This window comes from Paracoccidioides lutzii (genome assembly GCF_000150705.2).
Source record: "Paracoccidioides lutzii Pb01 unplaced genomic scaffold supercont2.6, whole genome shotgun sequence".
NCBI lineage: Eukaryota > Fungi > Ascomycota > Eurotiomycetes > Onygenales > Ajellomycetaceae > Paracoccidioides > Paracoccidioides lutzii.
In genome coordinates this window covers 1049378-1066341 of record NW_015440952.1, presented here as the reverse complement: position 1 = coordinate 1066341, position 16964 = coordinate 1049378, and the positions used below count along the sequence as shown (strand labels likewise).

Below are 16964 nucleotides of genomic sequence, written 5' to 3'. Positions count from 1 at the left end.
TTTATTTTTATTTTATTTTATTTCTTGCTCTTTTTTTCCTTTGTGGGAAAATGCGGAAGTCTTCCTTGGGGCGGAATTGCAAAATAGCCGCGGTGCCAGGGGACCCATCCAACCTGCCCCAAGCTTGCTGGGTATTCCTCGTTGATATCTCCACGTTTCCTCAGTGACAGCATCAACGAGAGTTATACTCTTCTTACTGGCTGGATCCGATGGCTGGTAAGCACTCTTTTCCGGCGAACAGACGGAACTATTCCATTCCCCCGCTTCTCCCTCTCGACAGCGCCCGTTCCCTTTTTCGGTATAGGTATTCTTTCTGTATATAGAGCGGACGACAAGTCTCGGCTCACCAGAGAAATGAAAAGAAGAAAGGGAAGTTGAAATCTGGGGGGAAACCCGGTGGAAATCAAGGAAATCTGGAACCTCTTGAGATACCCGTCAAAATGGCAATTTTGGAGATATTCACATATGCCATCGATACCCTCCGCACTCTCTCAACAAGCACGGCCATCGCATTCTCGGCCTTCTCGATCCCCAATTATTTACCTCGTGGCCAATGAATTTGTCCGCTCAGCAGCCCGTGTGCCAGGATTTAATGGGCCCAGGGGACTTCCAATAATAGGGAACTTGGCAGCCATTAGGTTTAATGCGGCAGAAAAATATCGTCAGTGGGCAAAGCAATATGGAGGCGTCTATCAGATACAGCTAGGGAATATACCAGTTATAGTTGTCAACTCAGCTGCGGCGGCAAAGGTATTGTTCGGGCAAAATGCGCAGGCTTTGAGCTCCAGACCTGAGTTTTATACATTTCACAAGGTAAGGTGAGGAGAGATAGATGAATATCATACTTTGTTATTCCATTCCTTGCCTTGGCCAACAATGCTAGAATCATAATTTCAGGCAGCTTATATCTTACAGATTGTGTCAAATACTGCCGGGACTACAATAGGGACGTCCCCTTGCAACGAATCCCTGAAACGTCGAAGAAAAGGTGCTGCTTCTGCACTGAACAGACCATCTGTTCAATCATACGTTGGTCATCTGGACCTTGAGACCAAGGATTTCGTGTCCGAGTTACTTAAATATGGTGACTCCGGGAAAACCCCAGTGGATCCCATGCCTGCAATTCAACGCCTCAGCCTAAGTTTGGCCTTAACTCTTAACTGGGGAACCAGAATGACATCCCAAGAGGAAGAGCTTTTTCAGGAGATCACCGAAGTTGAGGAGGCTATTAGCAAGACCAGAAGTACAACTGGTAACCTGCAGGATTATATTCCGTTTTTACGTTTGAATCCTTTCAGTCGTGGCTCCAAGATGGCGGCGGAGATGCGAGATCGTCGAGACAAATATCTGGCATATCTGGACTGCGGGTTGAAAGGAGCGTATGGCGAAAAATTCACACCAACCGTGCATCCAGGCTAGTATCATGCTTGATAAAGAAGCTGTATTGAACGACATAGAACTCACTTCTATCAGCTTGACCATGTTGTCTGGAGGCTTGGATACCCTGACCGCTCTAATGGCCTGGAGTATTGCCCTTCTCGCTAATCGGCCTGATATTCAGGAAAAGGCAACGGCTGCAATCAAGGAGATGCACCCAGAGGATGTGCCTCTCTGTCCGGCGTCAGATGACCAAGGCTGCCAATATATTGTCGCCCTCGTCAGGGAGCTTTTAAGGTATTGCCCCGCCGGCATCAGTTTTCTACACCAAGTTTATTCATCGCTGATTTTTTGCTATCCTACGCCTATAGATACTATACCGTCCTCCGCCTCGCCCTTCCTCGAACAACCATAAATGATATTGCTTACGAAAGAAAACTCATTCCCAAAGGGGCCGTCTTCTTTCTCAACGCCTGGGCTTGCAACATGGGTAAGCCAGCCTCTCGTATCGTATCACAGATTCTGATGAAGCCCCAAACCCATTTCCCAACAACAACAACAACAAGAAGCAAAAAAAAAAAAAAAAAAACCATTGAAGCTAATTTACAAACCCCTCCCTCTCCGGCGAAACACAGATTCCGATGTATGGACTGATCCTGAAGTATTCCGCCCTGAGCGCTGGTTCGAAAAGCCCGACGCCCCAATTTTCACGTATGGAGTAGGCTATCGGATGTGTGCCGGTTCTCTAATTGCTAATCGCGAGCTGTATCTGACCTTCATCCGCATGATCAACAGCTTTCGCATCGAGGCGTATGACAAAATCGACTGGCACCCTATTCATGGCAACTCGGATCCAACCAGTTTGGTGGCTATCCCTAAAATATATAAGGTGCGCTTTGTACCGAAGAATAAGCAAGTGCTGGAGGAGGCGCTTGCGAATTTCAGGAATACGGGGGTTTAAACCAGGAGCCAACGTACCCACCCGGTTTGGGGAGTTGGCAAGGCTAGGGCTTTTGCGTTTCTGTGGTATTTAGTTAGAAGACGAAAAGTTGACGAATAAGCAAAAATTTTCTGTTCTACAATTTATAGTTGCACTATTGTTGTTTTATTTACTTGCCCGCATTTTCACTGGATTATCCTGCTCTTTTTTTTTTTTTTTTTTTTTTTTTTTTTTTTTTTTTCCTATGTTTAGTTACCCGTTTTAATGTATAAAATCTGAATGTAGGTATGGTTTCAACATGCTACCATAAACGTTAACGTCAAATTAAGGACATAGAGGGAAAATAAGCCAAAATATCCCAGCACAAATTGTTCAAGTGGTTATAGCAACCAATTGTTGGGAAAGAAAAAGAAAAAAAAACTCCCCGACAGGGAATCGAACCCTGGTCTCCCGCGCTTGAAATGTAAATGACAAGCGGAAATCATGACCACTAGACCATCGAGGACAGTCTTTTGACGGGGGACTGTGCGCCACTGTTTCATTTCTATTAACTTGGTAACTAATCAACTTTTTATGGGTTCAACCCCTCAAACTTCAACGTTTTTCTGGCCCTAATTGACACCCTAAACAACCCCTAATCCTAACCCCTAATTAACTCCTAGCAACATTGCTCCCTAGAAACTACGTCTACATGAAATGCAGCATTGCTTAGGAAAGCATTTCTGAGGCGGGAGATCAATCAAGGGAAGCAATTTTAACTTTGACATCCTCTTGTTTTTAGTTGAAAACATGGGAGAATTTCTCGTTTTTCGTTTTTTTTTTTTTTTTTCATCAACGCCGTGTTGTTTCACCAAGGCGACAAGTGCGCTCATATCACGATCAAGATTAATGTGGTCTGGCTGGATAAACCGCTATCAACCCATGATGGATTGGAAATCCCGGCCGGCTTGCAGAATTGACCAACCCTTCGTTCCGTGTCAATATCGGATGCACGGGAGGAAACCTTCCGGCGGGCCACTTCGAAGAATTCAATGAGATCGTGTGCGGCACAGGTTCTGCGGGGTAACTAACCTCATGCTCTACACTGACTAGTTTCAGCATACAAAAAATGGGTAGTCGCTTCCCCGAATGATAGCACCAATTTACCATTCTCTCTCGAAGATATATAAGGCCTCGTGTCCACTATTCAACGGTTTATTGTTCCTCAGTACAATCCACGGGACAGCTTTAGCTGCAAGAAAATCCCGAAGATATCAACCCCTTATAAGCCGTTCCTTTTCTGTCCCTTATATATCCTCGATCGATGCAGTTTTTCCAAACCGGACTCGAATCACAAGTCAGAACACCAACGTCCAATCCAAGCTAATACAGCTTAGCGATCCATCCTCTAGCAAACATGGCTACATCAAAGGAAGATATCGCGGCGCAGCATGAAAACCACTCACTCGATTTGCGTTGTTCTCAGCAACCGCGGATCCGCTCCTGGCTTTCATTGGGGCATTTTTATCCCCTACTGTTATCACGCAACAAACCGTGAAGGTGGTTGGAAGATTGAATACAAACTGTCGGGTGGGGGTTCCCATTCCCCATGAGTCTCGTCGACATGTAGTCATTCATTGATCATCTCTCAGAAATGTCTGTGTGAGCAGTATTAATGATAGTAGTTAAAAATCATCCGCCATATGATGAAAGACTGACTAAATTGGCAATGAGCCTTTGTATATTCCCAATACTCTGGAAACCAACCGGCATTTTCCCAGTCCACGCTTCCAGTTATCTTTGCCATTTTCGGCAAGAATATTCCCCTGCCTCAGGTCTCCATTGGTAAAATCCAATGTCCATGATGAACGTCGTGGGAAACAGGCGCGCATTTGCGAGTTTCGTTTCGTCACCGAAAGGATCCGTTAGGTATTTATTGAATTTCCGATTCGGTTGAAAAGCGTAGCTCCTCTGCTGGCTCTCTGGTATCCACCAATCTAGAAACCTACCACCCATTGAATTACAGATTTGAAATCTGATGTCTTATTTTATTTATTATTATTATTTTTTAAATTTATATTTTGGGAACTTCCGGAGTTCGAAAATATAATGTTTAGATCAGCTACTACCTATTCCATCTGTTCAATCAGTCATTATGTCTAGCTTTTGGCCAATTGGGCAACCAGGAACGCGAGTCATAAAGAAGGGAAGAAAAACGTTGGGTAGCCAAAACGTGTATTGCTCGCGGTGCTGATGTCCGGGTCAAATTCTCCACCATATGAAGTGTATGCGCTTCAATTCGAGATTCTAATGTAAGCCTGGGAGATCCTCTTCGCGAAGTACAAGCCGAATGGCAATCCGTACAACAGTCATTGAAAGCGTGGAGCCGTACAAGCGGAGTCCAGTCAGGATTAAAGCATCATAGACGTAAGCTGGCATGAAACACGGCAAGAGAAAACCTATATAATGCGTCTGAGAATGCGACATAGATCTGTCGGTAACGAAGGGAAGAATCATGTGGGTCCTTAGCGCAGAGTAAAACACTATTGGGCCTTTTCACCATAAAAAACTAAAAAATTGAAGCAGGATTGAACAGCTAAGCAAAATGGTCTCTTACGATTAAACCGATCAAACTATACGCCAATGTATTTTCTTGCCTCAATCCATGGTAAAGAGAGTGAAAAGTATTTGTGGAGGCTCAGCAACTCTTCATTAACAATGGAAGCTTCTGTGGAATTCTATTCTCGAGAGTCATTGATCTCATATAAACAGCGGTTCCAAAGTCACGCTTTGGGGTGGGTAACTAGGTTTTGTTTATACAAAGGTGCTATCATAAATTGTAAGCAGGAGCAGGAGCATGTCCCCTTGAAACAGATGGTGTCATACCTTTTTAAGTTGGTTTGCCCAAGATGGTTCTTTAAAAGGCTACATAGAGGCCTCTCGCATAGCCTCAAAAGCCTACGTAGACAAGAGTCAGACATTATCAAACGTTTCTTGCGCTTCTTTGCGCGGCGGCGGAGGATAGAGAAATATATATATATATATTTAATGGCTCTTCGGATATGAAGACCTCGAGCATATCCAAACAGAGAAGACTTGATAGCACTCTAGCAAATTTGAAATCCACCCCAGTCGATCATTGGCATACGGTAATACACCTTTCGACAGTTACGAATCGTCGAATAAACAAGGAGGCACTATGCGCGCGAGCTTGGCGTCGCGGTCCGAAACTGTCTCAAACGACGTACGAGTGACACAACAGGAGCCTCCATCTCGCCTGTATACAAATGTCTCTATCCCCGACTGGCGGTGGATGCGCTTCAACTGGACGAACTAAACATTTTTGTTCGAAGGAAAATGTCCAATCCAATCATGATCTCATCAAGAAAGGGGGGCCTAAAAGAGAATAACAGGCCCCAACATTTCTCGATCAAAAATCTTCCAAGATAAGGGAAGATGTGACATGTGTTGTCTGCCGAAGCCATCTGGCATCGACGTCGACGTCGACGTTGAAAGAAAATACCCCGCTGCTTCCTGGGAACTGCAGCATTCCCAACAAAAGCAACCAAGAATAGCGCGATCGGGGTGAGGTATGCTCGAGATGACAAGTGATGCTCTCAAGGGGGGAGGCTTACCATGGCCTGAGAGCTCTGTGCTGAATTGATAAACAGTTGGAGAGAAGTGTAACTAGTTAACACACAAGAGAGCTCAGCTGAGGTTGCATACGAATTCGAATAACGGTGTAGTTGAACACACTTTGGAGTCCCGGCCCAACTTCTCTCCAAGATATATAGTTAGTTATTTGCTTTTCAGAAGAGATGTGTGACCGCCGAGAGACACTCCAGCGGGTGCCGGGCTATCCAGCAAGGACTCCCTCTATCACCGATCAGTTGACTCCCTGGTTCAGGCGAGGAGAGAGCCAGCCATGGCCCTCCATCTCCCAGTTCGCTGAAAGGAGACATTGGGCATAAGCTATTATACAGCAAGTTATTTTAACGATTAACTGGGTGGGTAGCTACACTCCACTTGCCGTACTTAATTAACTATGGAAAAGGCATTGACAAGATTTTCTCGAGAGCTGGAAGCGGTGTTGACAGAAGGCATTCAGATCTATCTCTATGAGTAACCAACCAAACCAATAGTTGTTAGTTCATATTTAATCTCCTTCGGTCGGTAAAATTACCTTCGAGGCTCCATCCCCCAGCGAAGTAAGCTACAATAATGCATGTCGTATATACCATTTCAGGCTTCTCGGCCTGACTTCGCTTTTTGCGCGTTTTGCCGCTCAACTGCGTGGAACCGAGTTCGACTTGTCCTGAAGGTGCACAGCAGCAACCACTCTTTTTTTTTTTTTAATTTTTTTAATTTAAAATTTATTTATCCCTTTTTTTTTTATGTGTTATTGTTGTTGTTTTAAGAGTATACCCTGCTGCATCATTAGTTTATTTCCTGCTTTACTTGTACTCCTCCAAAAGGGCTAAGTTAAGATTTCCAAATCTTCTCCGATCGAGTCCTGTTTTCACTTCCTTTTCGCCATCAACAATGCCAAATGCGTTGAACCAGATATCAAAAAGGAATATCGCCCACGTTCGATTACCGCCATGTCAACTACATTGCCGCCTTGAGGAATTTGAAGGCATCGGCACTTCCTCCAAGATATCTATCCTCTGCGGTTTGCCAGTTGATGATTGACCACACATTCTCGACATAGGCGGCTTTCCCGTTCAGATACTACATGCGCCAACGGAACAGATCGATGTCAGCATGAAAGCGGAACCAGGAACGGAGGAGAGTGATGTCCAAAAGGGCGGCCTTACCTGCAAATAATACGCATGTTCCCACATATCTACTACAAAAATAGGTATCTGGTCCTTCCCAACGATATCCTGATCCTGCGTCGTGGTAATAGCCAACGGTCCTTGGTTCCCCTGGCGAACCAGCCATCCCCATCCACTGCCCCGAATGCCCAATAGGGCCTCGTTGAATTTGCGACGGAATGCACTCTCGTCTCCCCACTGCCTCCGAATAGCTTCCCATAATTTTGGCGCGGCCTCAATCTTCGTTTCTGGAGCTCCGGTGGGTGCGAGGCTTACCCAGTAGAGTGAGTGGTTGATATGGCCGCCAGCATTGAAATTAATGATCGGTTGCAGATTAACTTGGACCGGGAGATTACCCGCCTTTGCTGCAGCAGCCTGATCTTGAAGAGCTTTGTTGAGGTTTGTCACATACGTGTTATGGTGCTTGCCATGATGAAGCTCCAAGATCTGTGCCGAAATGGCGGGTTCAAGGGCCTAGAACCGGGGGAACAGTTTGGGCATCTTGTTCAGCTGGGAAAGAAAGGGAAAGCATGCGAAGGGAAAGATCCTTACTTACATTGTACGCGTATGGGAGGCTGGGAAGCGAGAATGTTTGGCTCATTGTTGGCTGTGCAGTCGATATGTTTCTGTAGAACCTGGAGGAGCCCCGCCTAAAACTATTATTGATGGGCCGATGGATGAAATACTTTGAGCAATGGCATAACATCTTGGACAAACTATATACAATAATACCATTGCTCGAGGAGAGCAAGCAAGATCGTTAACTACAAAAACCGTAAAAGAAGACGTAACCATTACCCGCCAAGCTTATAAATCATCTTCGCATGAATGGATAATCTGCTCCCACTCCGCCCCATCGATCTGAGATAGAGTTCGGAAACTTGCTCAAATCTTCTTAATATGCAAAAATCCCCTTCCAACGGCGGTTCTCTTGTAAAATGTAATCCCCTAGAGAGAGGGCAGGGGAGAAATCGAGGTGTATATTATATATACTCTGGTAAATCATCCCATGTCCTGCCATCTGAGCTACCGGAAATGATCCAAGTCTTTAATCAAGGAATTCTCGCATTCAACTTGACTGCGAACACGAAAATTTATACATCTTCATTCATTTACTCATTCATTCATTCGTTCGCTCGTTCATTCATTCATATTAATGTTTTAGCATCCTTCTACGAGAGAAAACTATATCGATTAGCAAAGAGAAATATGTGCAACGAATTTTCCTCAAGGACCAGCCAGGGAGGTGCCATGGCATTCCTTCATCCCATAACCACGGTAGAGAGCAAATCTGGAAGCAAATCTGGAAGCAACAGCTCCACAGCCGGCTATCGGGTCACTTTGCATGAAAATCATACGGCGGCCGGGACCGGAGGCATCCATTTGTACATCAGCAAGCCAGTAGTAAAACAGGGGGAGCAAGAGCAGGCTCAACGGTCCCCCGTCGAAGCCATCCGAGCATATTGGGTTGAGATTCAGTTAGTAGTCTAATAACGCATCACTTCACCCATGGCCGATCGATACATATGCATATGCATATGCATAGTTACACCACATACATTGGCTAACACCAACCTCTTCCCCAGCCCGGATGGCGACCTGACTCCCTCGAAATCCCGCGACGCACTCCCTCCCCTTCACCGCTTCCCACTGCGAAATCTAACTCCACTTAAAGGATTTGGAAATTCACAGCCAGCGACGGCTCAAGCAAGCATGACTCTCGTCACTGGCCATCATAACAGTGAACATGGACGCAGCCGCACACAGGTGCTGCGACTTGACTCCTGTGAGACGGGTGTGATAGGGCGGCGAATGTCGATTGTTGATGCGACGGGAATGAGAGTGGCAGAGGGGGTTATTGGGTGGAACTGATCAGCAGCGGATAGTTATGCGGGGGCGGGAATTACCACACCAGGTTGTTGAGTGAATATGCACCTGTTTTTTAATTAGAGTCTCCAGCTGGACTTGAAAAAAAGAGACTTTCTGGCATTTAGTTTGCGGGCGGCTTGCATTAGACGGCGTTGTTTGAGCCTCATTCTCATTCGCGGTTCACTTTTTTATTTTTCCAATACGGAGCATTATGGGAAGTTATTTGGCTCACCGGTAGGCAAAATAGTTAATAATACTCTCTCTCCCCCTCTCCGTGTTTCAACAGACCAGGATTAACATTCAGGGGTGTAGAGGTTAGAGAGTATTATATACGGGCTTTCATTGGTTTAAATCTTAAATAGCTTATTCAATTAGCGCAAAGCTTGGTTGAAATACTCTCTGAAACGTTCACAAAGAGCGCAACCTCCGATGTTCTTAGCGAATGAAGTCCGCTTTCTCCGCTTTCTTGACGCCAAGTCGTTGTCCCAGGATTACCCACGAACCGACACACAACACTGTGCGGAACGCTTTGTTATCCTCATGGACACCAAATGCTCGCCCCAGCATTTCCTCGACTACATCGTAGTCTACAAAACCCAGACTTTCAACCGCCTCGCGTGTCAAAAGCTTTTCAAACATGAGGTGTAATGGGCCTTTTTCGGGCCACCGTGATGGCGCTAAGAACGGGAACTTTTTCCTTTGGTACAACTCGTCCGTGATATACGGTCGAACAGCTTCACGTAGGATCCATTTCTCAGTCATCGCCTGTAGCGCCCTTCCAGCTAGCTTCCAAAGTGGCCCCTGGTCCTGACTGTTCATAGCTTCAGGCGCATACGCAATCTTAACGCTGGGGGGAAGGCGGTTAACATATTCAACAAGATGGTGGTCAAGGAATGGCGTACGCCCTTCCACACTGTGGGCCATTTCCGTGCGGTCCCCCAGAGACGAAAGGAGAACGTTGGGTAGGGAACTTTTGCTCCAGAGGTAGAGTGACGTGTGCAGTGGATGCCAGCTAGAGCGGATCTTGGCTAGGACTTCAGGAGACTGGGACGCCATAAGAGCTGCCCTACTATCAAATACCATGTTGGTTTCATGCAACCATGATGCAAAGATCTCTGCGGGTGGCTGCGAGAACCTTAGGGCGTTAGAAATTGCTGTGCCATTTGCATCTGCAAAACATTCCTTGTCCTCATCCGCACCATACTGGCCAGCTCCAACTATACGGAAAACGTTCCTCAATCCGGCGACAGCATCCTTTTGCAGATCCTCTCGCAGCTCATTGGATGGAATAAGCGGAGAGTCTGGCTGTGACAGGTCCGGTTCCAGGAGGTAGTCCTGTGGGAAATATGGGTATCCGGCAAAGATCTCATCGGAACCTTCACCTGTCAAGACAACCTTCACTCCATTCTCTTGTGGGAGTGTGGACAGTGCAAACTTGGCTACGTAGTTGAGATCGTGGTTGTCGTGCTCACAGTGATATGATGCGTCTGCAAAATGCTTTGCCAATGTGGCCTCGTCAACGTCCATTTTAATTGCTTCGACCCCCAGCCATTTGGCCGTCCGATCGGCAATATCTATGTGTATGTGTGTATCAGCAGTAAATAAAATTGATAGGTGCCTTCCTTTACTCTCTGGTTTTCATATTCTTCCTTACTTGATTCATTAAAGCCAGACTTCTCTGGAAACTGCACACTAAAGCACGCCACTCGGGTTGCTTTTTGGTTGCCGATTTTGACGTGATATTTTCTTGCAAGCTGTGTCACAATTCCCGCTACAGCAGATGAGTCGATGCCACCTGAGAGATATACGCCAACAGGAACGTCTGCACGGAGTCGCAATCGAATCGATTCGACGAGTCGTTCACGGACACCGATTATCATCTCATCGATGGTTCGAGGGTCTACTTTGGCCTGTATATTGTCAGCATCATTAATTGGCCATTTTCGACACAAAGTATTTACCTTATCTGCATATTCCGCATCCCAGTACTTCTGAATCTCAATTCCCTTCTCAGAGATTTCCATCAAGTGTCCTGGACGCAATTTGCTCACGCCTTTGAATAGCGTTCTGTCGTCAGCCATCCAACCGCATTCTATAATGGACCCAATATCCCACTCCGGCTTCCACCCCAAAGGCAAAAATGCCTTCGCCTCAGCTGCAAGTAGAATTCTATTGCCAACGATCGTCCAAAACAGCGGCTTAATACCAAACCTATCTCTCACTGCGATCACTTTGTTGTGTCCCTCGCGGCTGTCATATAGAACAAATGCGAATTCGCCACGCAGGTGATTGAGAAACTTAGGAGCTCCATAAATTTTATAGAGTGCTAAGACTAGCTCGCTGTCACTTTCGCCATGGAATTCGTAGCCGTGGACGACAGAACATAACACTCTCAAGCGGTCATAATCGTAGAGCTCGCCATTGACAACAGCGTGGATTTGTCCATCATCACTTGAAAGAGGTTGGGAGCCAGAGGGTGAGAGATCGTTTATGGAAAGACGGCAATGGCCAAGACCAACACTGCCATTGGGGTTGACCCAGATACCCGACTCGTCCGGCCCACGGTAATTTATCTTCTCAATAGAGGCTCGAAGTTTGTCAACGAGTGATGCATCATCCGGGTTTTCGACGTAATCGGTGGGAGTCCCATTGTGACAAACCAAGGGTAGAGCAATACTTGCCGTAATGCCACACATTTTGTAAACTTCTTCTGGAAATGATATTCTGCTTTGTACTGATACCCTCGATAAAACAGAACTTGGATGAAGGATTTTCCAAAATTAATGATAATAATAAAAAGATTACTATGGCTTTTTACTCGGCAAGTGACACAAATCAATTGCGGGGAGGGGGTGTTTCAATGGATTGAACACAAATATATAGTACATGTAACGACGATGCACGACAGCTTCATCTTTCGGAGGCATACGCGCCCTCACTGGCCAGTTACCGCTATTGAGCAGTCAACAGGCACATGCTTTGTCGTTGGTATAGCCGAGGTGTCATTCAACTGTTTAAAAACTGTCCGATAAAGTGTCCGCTTTGCAAAGCACGTTGTCATTTGTGGAAGTGAATAATAAAGCGCGATATCCCGAACGTCCGGGATCCCGATACCGGATTTGAGCCCGCTACACAACGGGTATATTTTGGACGGTATGTGTGAACGGGGTGTACAGAACTTGGGAGTATTTGCTTTTTTGTGTCACGTTAGCTCAAAAGAAGGATTGAATAGCATTGTGGTTAGAGTTTATGCATGGAAGGCCTGAGCATTCTTAAGCTCGAGATATCACCCCGCTGACCTCATAGCGTCGAGCTTACAGAGGAGACATTTATGTACTCAAAGGATCCATAAACTATATGTAACACTATCCATGATCCTTGATTGCATAAAGCCGAGTAATATAATACTCTGGAGAAGAAAATTAGCCATCGAAAAAGACACGTTCAAAGATCATCCTCAATCGAGCCACCTACCAATGACATTGAATGAGGCGCTATCTGCCCCTCCACGGACAAATATACGCTTATGCTTGTGTTTCTTTTGTCTTGCTAGCATCCCTTTCAGCTGCGAGGTTCATGTTGGTGATGCGCATGGCTAGATATGTAGATACACGCATCATCCTTTATGTTTTTATCAGCAGGATCATATTTAGCGTCCCGAATAAGGGCAAACATATGCTGTCCCTTTGCGGTCATGTTACATTTCAGCTCACATAGCTTTGCGCAGCTGATTGAGAAAGTTACGTCGAGCGGACAGATAAAGGAAGCGAAAGTAATCCCTCTGGTTGTGACGGAGAAGATAGACGAATCAAGGCTTATAGCGTTGTATGATAGCTTCAAGCTGGTGCTGGACGGTGCAAATTTATCTTTCTTGAATAAATAAAAACGTCGATCGGGGTTAATTCCGACTTGGGATGCCCACCTTTCTGACTAGACTAAGTAAGTAGTTCTGAATTAGTAAATCGGTGATTAGTATCTGGTATAAAATCCCAGGACAGTCCGGCGCAGTTAAAATTGATGCTCACTAGTTTGTCTGGATCTGTAGGTTTCCCTGCTGCCATTTATCCTGAACCTGAACTTGAACGTAAAACTTGGGAATAGGTTTCAAGTTCTGCCCACGTTAGGAGTAAAAGGGGATATGCACCCCAAAATGTAAATATTAACTATTACATAATTTATGAAAAGAAATGCTCGAGCTGCAACTGGATATATACTTACAACCCAACAAGTTCAAACGGAATTGAAATCTTAGTACACGTAAGATGCCAAGTGAGGAGTGAAAATGCAGGAAGCAAAAAAAAAAAAAAAAACAATCCACAGAAAGAAAACCCAACATTATGACCGAATCCCAGCAAACATCCACGTGTCAAGGTGCAAGGTACAGAAACGATTCGATATGGTTCATTCAGAATCAAACTAAAAACAGGGGAAGGCAGAAAGGGGAAAGGAAAGATTATTCTTCAGAACATTATCATGTCACAAAGGTCCACCGAAAGTGGACAGAAACAAAATTTATAATAGAAGAGATGAGGTGGTTGTGTGAGAAGAGGGGGAAAGTTCATTATAATCATATAATGTCTAAATCTATTGATGAAATTTATGACACCTCCTTGACACGGCACTGCCAGCCTGATTCCTTATTGAGAAGGGGCAAACTATTCCACCATGTTAGCCTGAGTTTTGCAATAGCTGGTTTAAAGGAGGAATGAAAAGAGAGGGAAAATAGAAGCAACTAGGGGTGTATAGAAGTGTGAGTAAAAATGTGGCGTACCTTGCACCCAAGCACCAACCAAGCTCGTTGCCTTTGATTTTCTTCGCAATTTTAACTTGGCGAGAAAGCGGAAGATCGTATCCGGTGTGTAGAAGAGAGAGCATGAATGAAAGATCCAAACAGTGTTCCGGACGGTCCAGAAGCTCACTGAGGGCGTCCTTGATACTCTCAAAAACACCCCAGCTACCATATCCCGAGCAAACAGTAGATGTCAAGTCTTGTAAGTCTCGTAGCGTGAAAGATTCCGGCATCCCGAGAGGAGCTGTGCGGTCATAGAAATATGACATGATATACAGATCTTCCTGGGCGAAAGTCTTCTGGAGAGGGGGCTGATGAACACCGTTGAAGGAGCAAGGAGCCATTTTGCATTCCGAATCTTTCTTGAGAATTTTGTCTGAAATTCCTCGACATTGGGCGGCGGAAGATATGTCTTTCGGCCCTGTCATATTGACCTCGACGACCTTACCGAGAGGGTGGTTCTCCCCGAGAGTTACGTTCACCTTCAGATTCATCCCAGCGCTGAGGCATGGATTCACCAGTGGCTTAGAAAGCCAGCTTTGATCATTTGGGCTAGATTCGTGTTTAGCTTCCACGACGGCTTGGTGGATTGTTTCTCTCGCCTTCATGAGTCCGTATCCTAGGTGGGAGTGTTGGTATAGGGCGAAGTCTCGGCCGCCGAAATTCAGAGTAAATTTGTGAGCACCTTCGGCCAATTGTTCTGGCGGTGCTCCATTCACGCTCTTGAATGTGGGCTCGAAAACAATTTGGGTCGATCCTCCTCCAAGATCAAAAACTGCAGCAGTCGGAATGCGCTCCTTTGTACCGATGTTTCCAAGCAGATAGTTGGTGGTGATCCAAGCGTAGACTCCTTCATATTTGCCATCCATTATTTCAACACCACCTCGTTCCTTCGAAACGACGGGGAATGGGTATACTGTTTCTAGGCGATCCCTCACCGCCTCCAAGATCTTATCGCTAGTTTCCTGGCCTAGAAATCTCAGACCCGCAGTCGCCTTTACTGCCACTGGGGAGCAGGACTGATACTCTTTCGGGACCGCTTTCAGCGCAACCTCCATCAATGGATCCAAGCTCTTTGCAGCTGCCTCTGGGTCATTTGCGTAAGCACTTAACCCTGCACCACCTTTCTTCTTCTCTGTCATTTTGAAGTCCTCATTTTCAAGTTCTGGTGTGTGCCCACAATTGTTAAACCGGTATACGTGAATTCGGGAGCCAGTACTTCCGGCATCGATCATCAACGCATATTGGATCAGGGGTTTTGAGGAATCATATGGCTTCGTGCATTTCGTGGAGGAGACGGCGGTATTGATCGTCGCAGGGACTGAGGTACCTGACGGGAGCAGGACGTAAAGAAAGAGCAATAAAATTGCAATAACCCCCCACGTCTTAAAATACCTAGTTCTCTGACTTTGGGTCATGGCGAAAACCATGAATATGTTCCGGAACGTCAGAGTCGTGGTACTCCGAAATGGATCCCGCGAATGCCTATCAGCCTTCTCGAATGGATCGCGGACAGACTTCGTTGGGATGGAGATGGAACGGCGCCTAGGGTTTGAGCCGAAGGGCAAATAGGACCAAATTCCAACACGATTACGAGAATTTACTCCAGTTGGCATGCGAGCGAATGTGAATCACACTTCGAGAATGGAATCAGCAGAAACAGGGGGGGGGGGGGGGAAATGCTGCCGAAGTCCCGTAGAGATGGAAAAGAAGAACAAGTTTAACGAGCGGTAGACCTGAAAGTGGGTCATAGATTCAGTCTGATCACAAGCACTCCACCAGGAAGATCGCTAAGCCAGAGAGGAATGAGCATCAGATGAAATAGTTGACATGAAGCACACAAGCACCTGGATATTGGTGATGAAAAGGGGTTGACCGGGATGAAGAAGAAAAAGTGCGATATGGATAGATGCGAAGTTGCCAAGAGGTGGCTGAACCAAGCTTAATTTTTTGGGTTGGTTTGGACTTCCACGCGACTGTACAGAGTAACTACTTAGCTGAACCCATACATAGGGTAGTTAGATAACTATTCTCATGGATGTGAGTAATACGGAGGACTAAAAGTTACCTACAGCTTTCCTTGGGAGTAGTGGGAAGTGGCTGGTAAGGCAGGATAGCTTTCAATTTTTAATTTTTTGTGGGCGTTAACTACTTTCATGTCTAATATTTTTTTCTGGTCGCAGGGTCCTTGTTCTAGTTAAAGGTGCAATTGCAATTCACCTCCCAAACCCATCTTCGTGGGACGGCATTCCCCTGATGGCAAAGACCATGAATCATGTTCGAGCTCTTGTCGGAATTCCGCAGACTCTTCGCCAAATATTCCTGTCGTCAATAGAGTCACAATCTATACTATTTGCGGAACGTCAGATTGTGTGGAGGCAGACAAGATGCTATCGCTTCCAGCCCGTGCGGCCACAACCTGTCGCTTCGAGACCGGAGACACAAATGCTTAGGCGACCCGAACCAGTCAATCTTCAAAAAAATTACGGACCACAGGGAAACAACAAGGGTAGCACGGGTGGCAAAGGGGTCAAGGACCACAATGGACTCATAAAAGACGAGAACATTCACGCAGAGAGAGTGCAGATTGTGAACGAGGATGGATCGCTCGGGGAGCCGATGTCAGTTGCCGCTGCATTGCACACTTTCGACCGTTTCGTAAACGTCCTTCTCCAAGTCGCCCCCGAAACCGCTGAGCGCCCAGCCATTTGCAGGATTACTAGCAAAGGACTACTGCAGCAGAAATTACAAGCAAAATTAAAAACCCCCAAAGACCCAAACCACGCGCTAAAGCAGGTCGAGCTGAACTGGGGCATTGATGGCCATGACCTCTCGCATCGAATGAAGATGGTTGAGACATATATTGAGAAGGGAAAGAAGGTTGAATTCATATTGCTGCAGAAGGATCGGAGGAAAAAGAAGCTTCCGACCCCAGAGAAGGCTCGTGAGCTTGTTAAGACGATAAAAGAGCAACTTGCAGAGATGGGCGCTGTGGAGACTAAGAAGATGGAGGGGACCCTACTGGGACGGCTTACGATACATGCTGAGAAGTTGAAGAAGCCGTGATGGTCTCTCGAAGGGACAGAGACGTGTATATTATTTTGTTTAATAGACTCTTTCAATATCTCACAACGGCTGGACAGTATAAGCGGGTTTGACGCCCCTTGAGCCAACTATAAGAAATACGCCAAAA

At 45.9% G+C, this 16964-nt stretch overlaps 7 protein-coding genes and 1 non-coding gene across 8 annotated transcripts; 4 read left to right on the top strand and 4 right to left on the bottom strand.

The window, feature by feature from the left end:
* Positions 1-465: 465 nt before the first annotated feature.
* PAAG_11576 (hypothetical protein) lies at positions 466-1419 on the top strand (the record flags this gene model as incomplete). Its single annotated transcript, XM_015847200.1, has 2 exons — positions 466-813; positions 916-1419. 2 exons carry the CDS (start codon positions 466-468, stop codon positions 1417-1419), a joined length of 852 nt encoding a protein of 283 aa, XP_015703224.1.
* Positions 1420-1423: 4 nt separating this feature from the next.
* PAAG_11575 (hypothetical protein) lies at positions 1424-2338 on the top strand (the record flags this gene model as incomplete). Its single annotated transcript, XM_002795406.2, has 3 exons — positions 1424-1674; positions 1749-1867; positions 2013-2338. 3 exons carry the CDS (start codon positions 1424-1426, stop codon positions 2336-2338), a joined length of 696 nt encoding a protein of 231 aa, XP_002795452.2.
* Positions 2339-2737: 399 nt separating this feature from the next.
* On the bottom strand, positions 2738-2822 carry PAAG_11574. Its single transcript has one exon. It is a non-coding gene; the product is annotated as a tRNA-Asp (tRNA).
* Positions 2823-6904: 4082 nt separating this feature from the next.
* PAAG_02926 (superoxide dismutase) lies at positions 6905-7714 on the bottom strand (the record flags this gene model as incomplete). The annotated part of the gene is made up of 3 exons (XM_002795404.2): positions 6905-7027; positions 7114-7587; positions 7670-7714. 3 exons carry the CDS (start codon positions 7712-7714, stop codon positions 6905-6907), a joined length of 642 nt encoding a protein of 213 aa, XP_002795450.2.
* Positions 7715-8364: 650 nt separating this feature from the next.
* On the top strand, positions 8365-8985 carry PAAG_02925 (hypothetical protein; the record flags this gene model as incomplete). The annotated part of the gene is made up of 2 exons (XM_002795403.2): positions 8365-8591; positions 8700-8985. The coding sequence occupies 2 exons, from the start codon at positions 8365-8367 to the stop codon at positions 8983-8985; spliced, it is 513 nt and encodes a 170-aa protein (XP_002795449.2).
* Positions 8986-9417: 432 nt separating this feature from the next.
* PAAG_02924 (asparagine synthase) lies at positions 9418-11678 on the bottom strand (the record flags this gene model as incomplete). Its single annotated transcript, XM_002795402.1, has 3 exons — positions 9418-10556; positions 10637-10892; positions 10944-11678. The coding sequence occupies 3 exons, from the start codon at positions 11676-11678 to the stop codon at positions 9418-9420; spliced, it is 2130 nt and encodes a 709-aa protein (XP_002795448.1).
* A 1901-nt stretch (positions 11679-13579) lies between these two features.
* On the bottom strand, positions 13580-15387 carry PAAG_02923 (guanosine-diphosphatase; the record flags this gene model as incomplete). Its single annotated transcript, XM_002795401.2, has 2 exons — positions 13580-13637; positions 13754-15387. The coding sequence occupies 2 exons, from the start codon at positions 15385-15387 to the stop codon at positions 13580-13582; spliced, it is 1692 nt and encodes a 563-aa protein (XP_002795447.1).
* A 640-nt stretch (positions 15388-16027) lies between these two features.
* On the top strand, positions 16028-16837 carry PAAG_02922 (hypothetical protein; the record flags this gene model as incomplete). Its single annotated transcript, XM_002795400.2, has 1 exon — positions 16028-16837. One exon carries the CDS (start codon positions 16028-16030, stop codon positions 16835-16837), a length of 810 nt encoding a protein of 269 aa, XP_002795446.2.
* Positions 16838-16964: the final 127 nt, after the last annotated feature.